General features: G+C 37.8%; 1 protein-coding gene across 1 annotated transcript; it reads right to left on the bottom strand.

Moving 5' to 3' along the window:
- Positions 1 to 9274: 9274 nt before the first annotated feature.
- On the bottom strand, positions 9275 to 10219 carry LOC118844179 (olfactory receptor 2AG1-like). The gene has a single exon (XM_036752022.1). It carries the CDS (start codon positions 10217 to 10219, stop codon positions 9275 to 9277), a length of 945 nt encoding a protein of 314 aa, XP_036607917.1.
- Between the last annotated feature and the right edge of the window lie 286 nt (positions 10220 to 10505).

Raw genomic sequence — 10505 nt, 5'->3', positions numbered from 1 at the left:
TGTAGGTTATACATGTTCAATTTTGTAAAACCTATTTCTGTATTAGACATATTGCGAAAAGAAGAAAGCTTGCAAAAAGTTACATTTTGCAAAAATATTAAAACCACAAAATAAAATGAAAATAGTACACTTTGATCTGCATTCAGAATCCATCAGTTCTTTCTCTGGCTGTAGACAGTATTTGCCATGATAAATCTTTTAAAATTGTCATGGATCATTGTAATGCCGAGAAGATCTAAGTCAATCATATGTGATCACCATACAAAGTAGCTGTTACTTTGTACAATGTTCTCCAGGTTCTGCTCACTTCTCTCAGCATCAGTTCGTGTAAGTTTTTCCAGATTTTTCTGAAATCTGCCTGCCAATCATTTCTTATAGCATGATAGTATTCTATTACATCCCTATAATGCAATTTGTTCAGTCATTCCCCAATAACTGGGTATTATGTCAGTTTCTAATTCTTGGCCACCATGAAAAGAGCTGCTACAATTTTTTTTTTACATATAGGTTCTTTCCCCCTCTTTTATGTTCTCTTTGGGATACCTAGTAATCCCTTTGGGATACAAACCTTGCTTAATCAAAAGGTAGACGCATTTTGAATGTCCTTCGGGCATAGTTCCAAACTGGTCTCTAGAATAGTTGAATCATTCCACCAACAGTGCATTGTTGTCTATAGGTGTGGTTCCTGGCACCCAAAAATAATTACAGTAATAACATCAAAGATCACAGATCATCAGAGCAGATAATTATAATGAGAAAGTTTGAAATGTTGTGCGAATTATCGAAATGTGACACAGAGACATTATGTGAGCATGTGCTCCTGGAAAATGGTATTATGGAATTGCTCAACACTGGGTTGCTTCTAACCTTAGCTTTGTAGAAAACACAATATCTTCAAAATGCAATAAAGCAAAGCACAATAAAAGTAGATATGCCTGTACAGGCCTTCATTACCTCTCACTTGGAGTATTGCACTAGCCTTCTAATTAGTTTCCCTGCCTCAAATATCTCCCCATTCCAACTCATCCTCTACCTTGCTGCCAAAATGATTCTCCTAATTTACAATTTTAATGTCAAACACCAACTCCAGTGACTCCATATTACCTCCAGAATAAAAATATACCATTTCTTTTTCATATTTTAAGCCATTCACTATTTGGCCACTCCCTACTTTTCAAGTAGATGTTCCACTTACACTGGCCTATTTCCTGTTCCTAATATATGTCATTCCATCTCCTAACTGCATGCCTTCCCACAGGTTATTTACCCTGTTATGGCAGAAATTAAGGTAAACCAAGGTGTAAAATTCTATGTGCAATTAATTTATTAGTTGAGTTACTAGTAATCCATAAATTAGGTCAATGACCTCTCTAGATCATGGCTTCTCAGACTTTTTCCACTCACTGTCCCTTTTGGCCTAAGAAATTTTTATGTGACCCTATGTACATAGGTATATAACATAGATATACAAATCAAACATTTACTGATAACACATCATAAAGGAATTTATTTTAAAACAATTCTTTGGTGTACAAATAATTTTACCATTTATTAAAGATGAAAGCAAATTTGCATACTAATGAGATGAATGTGCTTAATTATTTTAATGTAAAGAATTAAATTTTGGTAGAATATTTGATACTGCCCATAGAGCATATTCAACATTTTTCAGAGGTAATCAATATTTTGATTTTATGTGATCAATGCTGAGAATGTTGCTTCACATAAATACGTAGTGCAAAGTGGCAGAAGTATGTTTAGGGTCATTCCAGAAATTGTTGGAAATTCTGTCCTACTCCCAAGCCAAAATTCATTTAATGATTTTGTATGCACGGTAAAAACACTGCAATTCACAACATACAATAATCTTGAATCTGAACTGTGGTGTTTCTGGCAGTATTCATTGGAATTGTGTGGTATAACAGCATGCCCAGTACACAGTTAGTATGTTGTATGTTCAGAACTATGGCTGCAGTGAAGATGCATGATGCAATATGAGTAAGTGCTGCCAGAAACCCCTTGGATTTGTTACATGTTTGATTTTGAATTAAATTTTGGTTGTTGTGTATTCAGAAACATTTTGGTGTTACAAAATTTTTCATGACCCCCACATTCAGTTACAAGACTGCATAAGGGGGCGCAACCCACAGTTTAAGAATCAGTACTCTAGATAACCAAAGACCTTGAGTGAGGGTTTACAGTGTCTCTTACAATAATTAGCAAGATAATGGGAAAATCCTGAGAACTTTTTGTCATAGCAAAGAACTGGAAATTGAAGGCATGCCCATCAACTGGGGGATGGCTGAATAGGTTGTGGTATATGATTGTGATGGAATACTATTGTACTATGAGAAATGATGAGCAGGGAGGTTTCAGAATAACCTGAAAAGGCTTACATGAACTGATTCAAAGTGAAGTGAGGAAAACCAGAACACTGTGCACAGTAGCAGCAATATTATACAGCCATCAAGTATGAATGACTTAGCCATCCTCAATAATACAAAGATTTAAGACAATTCCAAAAGACTCATGATTAAAAAATGACATGCACATAGAGAGAAAGAACTGCTGTAGTCTGAGTGCAGATTGAAGCATACTATCTTTCACTTTATTTTTTCATGTTTTTCCTCCTATTGGTCTGTTTCTTCTTTCACAGCATGACTAATATGGAAATGTTTTACATGATTGCATATATATAGCCTATATTAAATTGCTTACTGTCTTAGGGAGGGAGGATATGAAGAAAGGGAGGAAGAAAATTTGAACAAATTTTTTTAAAATGATTTTGAAATTTGTCTTTATGTGTAATTTGGGGAAAACACTATTAAAAAAACCCAAAAGATGGTGGAGTAAAAGGAGGGATTCACTTGAGCTCTCCCCAAACCCCTCCAAATACTTATAAGTGACTCTTAACAAATTCTAGAGCAGCAGAATCCACAAAAAGAGTGAAACAAATTTCTAGCCCAAGACAACCTGGATGGTCAACAACAAAAGGTCTACAGCACTCAGCTGGGACAGGAATAGAGTTCAGCATGGGCTGTGCCAGAACAGCTCATGCCCCAGCAAACTCAGAGTAGGCCTAAGGGGACTGAATCACTGGCAGCTGAGGAGGTTTCCAGATTTCTCAACCCACAAATGCCAAAAAATAACTTAGGAGGCCAGTGGGAAAGGTCTGTTGGAGCTGGGTGAGAGAGGAGCACAGACCAGCCCTGGCATGAGCACAGCCCTGGGGCAGTGGCTGGTGGCAGTGGCTGCTTCCAGAGCTCTCAGCCCACAGATGATAAGGGGATTGAGCAACTGATCAGGAGGAGATTACAGGGATCTCTTTACTGGCACTGAGGCAGGATTCTGTTGCTTTTCCCATATGTGGATCTTGGTTACAGTCCTAAGTGGCAGTCCTGGGGCAGGGAGAAGCACTGGCATAGCAGAGCTTGTGGCACCAGTGGAGAGGGAACTCTCCTCACAGTTCCAGGGCAGAAAAAAATTGCTTGTAGTCACTCACTGACCAGAGCACAGGCCAGGAGAGAAGTAAACACCTCTCCTTAGATCATATGACCTTGGAAGAACTGAAAACATACAGGTCCCTAGAAGTATCTCTGAAAACAGCTGCACCACACCCCTGAAGCTTGAAACAGGACACCCTCTACACTGGAAGCAGAGCCTTACCTTAATAAGACTTAAAAAGTCAAGTATTTATCTGGGAAAATTAGCAAATAGCAGGAAAATGCTTAGAGTATAGAACCTTATTTTGGTGACATAGAAGATCAAAACATACAATCAGAAGAAGACAACAAAGTCAAAGCTCCTATATCCAAAGCCTCCAAGAAAAAATATAAATTGCTCTCAATCAATTGAAGAGCTCAAAAAGGATTTTGAAAATCCAGGAAGAGAAGTAGAGGGAAAATTGGGAAGAGAAATGAGAGTGATGCAAGAAAATCATGAAAAATGAGTCAACAATGTGCTAAAGGAGACCCCCCCCCAAATAATGAAGAAAATGATGCCTTAAAAATAGACTGACCCAAATAGCAAAAGAGGTCCAAAAAGTCAATGAGGAGAAAAATGCTCTAAAAAGCAGAATTGGCCAAATTGAAAAGGAGGTCCAAAAGCTCACTGAAGAAAATAATTCCTTAAAACTTAGAATGCAGCAAATGGAAGCCAACGACTCTACGAGAAATCAAGAATTGAATAAACAAAACCAAAAGAATGAAAAATATAGAAGACAATGTGAAATATCTCATTGGAAAAACAATGGACCTGGGAAATAGATCTAGGAGAGATAATTTAAAAATTATTGGACTACCTGAAATCTACGATCAAAAAAAGAGCCAGACATCTTCTTCCAAGAAATTACCAAGGAAAGCTGCTCTGATATTCTACAATCAGGGGATAAAATAGAAATTGAAAGAATACACTGATCATCTCCTGAAAGAGATCCCAAAAGGAAATCTGCCAGGAATACTATAGCCAAATTCCAGAGTTCCCAAGTCAAAGAGAAAATATTGCAAGCAGACAGAAACAATTCAAGTATTGTGGAAACACAATTAGGATAACATAAGATTTAGCAGCTTCTACATTAAGGGGTTGGAGGGCTTGGAATATGATATTCTGGAGGGCAAAGAAGCTAGGATTAAAACCAAGAATCACCTACCCAGCAAAACTGAGTGTAATCAATGAGGGGGGAAAATTGACATTCAATGACATTGAGGAACTTAATCCATTCTTGAGAAGCCAGATCTAAATTGACTTCGAAATATGAGGCTCAAGAGAAGCATGAAAAGGTAAATGGGAAAGTGAAACCATAATGCTCTTATTAAAGTGGAACTGTTTATATTCCTACATGGAGAGATGATATTTGTAACTCATGAGATCTTTCTCATTATTAGGGTAGTTGGAGGGAATACATATAGACAGAGGGCACAGGTTGAATGGAATATAAAGGGATGATATCTAAAAAAATATTAAGGGGCAAGAGGAATGTACGGGGAGAAGGGAAAAGGCAGAGGTATAATGGGATAAATTATCTCACATGAAAGAAGCAAAAGCAAGAAAAAGCTTTTACAGGGGAGGGGAAGAGGGTCGAGTTGAGAAGGAATGAGTGAACCTTACTCTCATTGGATCTGGCTTAGGGAGGGAATGATATATACATTCAATTGGGTATGGAAATCTATCTTACCCTACACCAAAGTAGAGGGGAAGGGGACAAGGGAGGGGTGGTAATAGAAGGGAGAGCTGATTGGGGAAGGGTGTCATCAGAAGCAAACACTTTTGAAGAGGGACAGGGTCAAAAGAAAGAATAGCATAAATGGAGGGCAGGCTATGATGGAGGGAAATATACTTAGTCTTTTACAACATGACTATTATGGAAGTGTTTTGCTTGACTACACATGTATAACCTATAACAAATTGCTTGCCCTCTCAATAAGGGTGGGTAGGGAGGGAGGATGGGAGAGAATTTACAACTCAAAGTTTTAAAAAATGAATGTTAAATGTCATTTTTACATGCAACTGGGAAATAAGATACACAGGCAATGGGGTGTAGAAATCTAGCTTACCATAAAGGAAAATAGAAGGGAAGGGGATAAGAGAAGGGGCATGGTGATAGAAGGGAGAGTAGATTGGGGGAATGGGTAATAGAATGCATGTCAGCTTGGGGTCGGGGGAGGAGAAAGATGGGGAAAAAATTGGCATCAATATTCTGTGGAAGTGAATGTTGAAAACTTAAACAAATAAATGAATTGAAAAAAATCTCAAGCAACATAGCTGTATCTTCTTCTGATTGTCTTTTGATAACATAGTCAGAAACAAGATTATATTCCCATTTGGGAACCCCCTTAACCATAGCTAAAAAAACCACCAAAAGCCAAAACCATAGCTAAGATGTGATTTTAATCACAAGATAAAGGTTCTCAGGTGATGGTTTTAGGCTAAAGGATATGGGACCTGCTAAAATAGTTTAAATTTTTGAGATCTGACCTTTTAGGTGAATTAAGTTGCTCTTGAAAGTGGGTACAAATGGGGTTACAAAAGTGGAAGAACTTGCAAGATGAAAGCTTGACCTTTAGGCAAGATTTTCTGGAATGTGTGTGGTGGGTGAAGGAACCTCAAAAGGGAATATTAAGTCTAGTTTGATTAAGTCTTAGCAAAAGGGAATTAAAATAAATTTTCAATTTTATAGCCCATGTGTAGAACTCTCTCCCTCTTCACTTACAACTTCTAGTTTCCATGTCTTCCAGGAGATATATATATATATATTCATACTGAGACAATTATGCTGTATGCATCTTGTATGTTCATGATTACTTGCATGTCATCTACCCCACTGAAATGTTAGCTCCTGGGGAGAAGGGACCATATTTAAAAAAAAAACAAACTTTCTTTGTATGCTCAGTATTTAGCATGATTGTAACTTAGCAAGTGTTAGCAAATACTGCAATCTCTGAATATCGATGAGATGTTATTCTTATTCACCACACTTTCTGAAACTCAAATTTTATATTCTTTTTTACTTTTGTTAATCATTCTTTTGAATTTTTGCTGTCACATTGAGCCATTATGGACTATGTCCCCTGCGATAAGGCTGTTTTTTTAAAAATAATTTTCTTTCCTTATTATTTCAGCCTTGTCTGATGTTACTTGGTGCTATTTACTGTGATGAAGGAAAAATCTAAGATACAGAGTTTCTGGGTAATTAATAATCAATTTATTATTTAGGCTAGTTATTAATAAATTGATGGTCACCGATTTCTCTCAGTAACCAAAAGGAAAACCATGGAGATACTGAATGCTTTAAATACCTTGAGAAAAGGGGATACCCCTGACAGGTAAAAATCAATTAATTGGGCAATTAATGAGGAGGTGGGCTAAAAGTCTTCAACTCCTCCTGCTGAGAACATAGCTTGATTATGAGATTTAGCTGCCTCCAGAAATCTGGACAGAGGAATCCATCTCCATATAAACCAGTCTGGTTGGTTTTTTCCTTATGTGCTGAGTCACATTAAACTTCAGTGGGGGGGCACTCATTGTTTTGGGGTAGGAAATCACTTATATTAGATTCTGTTTATACTTTAAACATAACAAAGTTCTCCTAGTTGGGTGGGATCCTGCCCAAGATCAGGGAATATCTTCCCTGAGGATTAGGACAATTTCCTCTATCAACTATGCCCTTCAGAGACAGGCTGACCTATATGCCAAATGAGGAAATTAATAGTCTGGATACTAATTAACAATGGGTTATCAATATAATAGCAAAATAATTTCACTCATACCCTTCTTTGATTATTTTGAGACATGCAATCTCCTCAGTGAATCACTAACTCATATGACAAATGCTTCATCAAGAATTTTCAACTATGAGGTTTATGGCAGGAAGTAATGTGAGGGGAAAAGTGAGAGAGATCAACCAACATTGACATGAGCCATTGGAGGAAGTCCCTTTTGGCAAGTAGACCTTACAAAATAGAGTCACATAGAAAAGAAATAAATTAAAAAATATTATAATCCACCCTCATCATCAATTTCATCAGTCCATTATATCTTAGGGTTTGAACATCTCATAAAGTTATCTGGTTTCTGAGAACATCTTCTAATGCAATCTTCTGGTCCTCTGGAAATCTCTCGTCTTAGGCATTCTGGAGTGCGTGGGGTTTCTAGCTTCTAGCAGATTTGCTTCTCCAGTTCAGGTCACTTGCAAAGATTCCCTTTTCTGTTAAAATCTCTTACAAAATAGATCTTAATACAATTTTAAGTTAACTTTGCCAATAACCAGGTCAGGTAGTAAGAGCTATCTCAAACCTTGTATTTCTATTAATGAGAACATCAAATTGGGAACCTTTTAGAGCAGAGAATTTACATTTTTAAGTTGGCAAATTGTCATGTTGATATGTTTAAGAAATGCAAATAAAAAAATTAGAAAATTCTGAACCTAACTTTTATTTGGAATATTTAATTATCTAATTATTATGTTATTTACTCTAGTTATTTTCCTTTAGCTGTTCATTGCCTATTTAGGAGGATGAGATCCTACCAAGGAACTAGTAACAGAACACTTTTATAAAAGGATGACCTCTAGTTACAAAACTCAGTTTTCTAATTGTTGTCTTATTTCCTTCAATTGTAGCAAAAGGGGTCATATAGGGGCAGCTCGGTGGCACAGTGCATAGAGCACCAGCCCTGGAGTCAGGAGGACCTGAGTTCAGATCCGGCCTCAGACACTTGACAGACTTACTGGCTGTCTGACCTTGGGCAACTTATTTAACCCCAATTGCCCTGCCTTCCTCCCTCCAGAAAAAGGGGGTGTGTGTATATATACACTGAGTAATTTTTCTAAAGAATGCATATTAAATAATTTATTTATAACAAAACTTTTTCAGTAGTAACCATGTTCAAATGAATAACTCTGGGTAAAATAGGATACCCCTTACAAAAACACAAGATAGGCCATAAGTCATTCATCTTTTAAGATAACTAATTATACATACATTCTTCTTATTAACAAAAAACAGAAAACAATTCTAATAATTGACTGCCCATATTTTTAATAGTCATGCATGTCTCCTTATAGCACCTTTTACACTTAACTTTCTGAATAGTTCTACGTTTCTAGCATGTAGCTTCCTGTTTATGCCCAATATACTGCTCTTTATTGCTCAGTGGGTGGCCCTCCACTTTATTTGATAAAAGTAAAAACTAACTAACACAGTTGACCAAAAGTGAATTTCCCCTGGAAATAGTGGATTTACCCTTCCTTGACATCTTCAAGTAGAGGCTGAATATACTTGGGGGAAAATAATTATACAGACGATGCTGTTTCCAGAGGTGATTGGTGAGCTGGTATTTGTGGTGTTTGAAAATCATGAAGATTGAGAGGAGTATCACAAGACCAAAGAGGGACAAATTTTATGTTAGTTTTGAAAATTAGGAAACTCTATTCTTCAAGCTATAGGCTGCAGATTTTGACTACAATTTCTATAAATAATTTCTAGAATGAACTATGAAGGGTGAGTTTTGTTACCTGGGCACAATTATTACCAGGAATTAAAGAAGTCAAATATTTTGTACCTCTGTATAATTTCCTTTATGTTGCCCCTTCTCTAAATGCCTCTCACATCCTAAATGGACTCATGTACAGAATACAATAGTTTTGAAGTAAGAACAAAGGGGACAATTTGATTATGATGCCCCATGAGATGTTCCAGATAAGGGGAAACAAGCCTAGAGAGAATTTTCTAGCTGCTAGCTCTCAGCTGGAAGATCAGTCAAAGATCTGTCTAGGGTTCTATAATTTTGGTGCTGAGAGGCCTTTCCCTAGTACCTTCTTCAGAGCTCCCAGTACATCCTTGTTCCTCAAGCTATAGATCAGGGGGTTCAGGGCTGGAGTAATAATGGTATAGAACATGGAGAGGATATTGTCCTGTTGAGGGCTGTGGTAAGTACTGGGCAGGACATACATGAACACAGCAGCTCCATAGTAGAGTCCTACCACTGTAAGATGGGATGAGCAGGTAAGGAGAGCTTTCTTTCTCCCCTGTATCGAAGGCATATGGAACACAGCAGTTAAAACTAGTGTATAGGAGGCAAGGATAACAGAGAGGGGGATGAAGAGAAATGTCACGCCCATTGTATATACCATGAACAAGTACTTTGTGGTGTCAGCACATGCTAGCTTCAACACAGGAGGGAGCTCACAGAGCAGGTGGCTTATCACCCGGGTTCTACAGAAAGGGAAGTGCATTGTGTATATGGTGTGCACAAGGGCATTCACGGATGCCAAGAGCCAGTATGTGGCCACCATGGACCAGCAAACTTTTGGTCTCATGAAGACCATATAGTTCAATGGATGTTGAATGGCTACATAGCGGTCATATGCCATCAAAGCCAATAGGATATCTTCAGCACCTCCAACTGTCAGTGTCAGGAATACCTGAAATCCACAGCCTGAAAAAGAGATGGTGCTCTGTCCACGCAAGTAATCCACAAATGTTTTGGGAGAAATGACAGTAGTAAGGAGCAGATCCATAAGTGAGAGCTGGCTGAGCAAGAAGTACATAGGCACATGGAGCCTCTTGTCCATAGTGATCAAGAGGAGCAGGAGGCCATTGCTGGTCACCGCCACCAGGTAGAGAAATGTGACTGTGGCACAAACCAGTCCAGGATACTTACTGTCCTGGAGAATTCCAATGAGGAAGAAACTGTTATCCAAGGTGGTGTTCCAGAGATCCATTGCACAGAACTTTTTTCCCCTGGATCAAAACAGAGAGATGGGTTCATAGGCCCATCAAATCAAGGAATGTTGTAAATGTATGATGTCAGTGTCCACTAAAAGTCAGTAAAAGCCAGCCTTCCCATTGGCCAATTGGACTCACACCAGAATTATTGAGCTTACTTCCTGATAAAAGTATTTCCCCTCTAACAATTGACAAAGCTGACCCTCAGATTGAGCCATGTAAAGGGTGATGAATTACTTTAAAATATGCACATAATTATAAACTTCTAAAGAGAACTATTTT

This window comes from Trichosurus vulpecula, chromosome 3, assembly GCF_011100635.1.
Source record: "Trichosurus vulpecula isolate mTriVul1 chromosome 3, mTriVul1.pri, whole genome shotgun sequence".
NCBI lineage: Eukaryota > Metazoa > Chordata > Mammalia > Diprotodontia > Phalangeridae > Trichosurus > Trichosurus vulpecula.
This window is presented reverse-complemented; position numbering and strand designations above follow the sequence as displayed.

What these genes read in the sequence shown, in the direction of transcription:
- LOC118844179 (XM_036752022.1), bottom strand. Translation starts at nt 10,219, where the DNA reads ATGGATCTCTGGAACACCACCTTGGATAACAGTTTCTTCCTCATTGGA.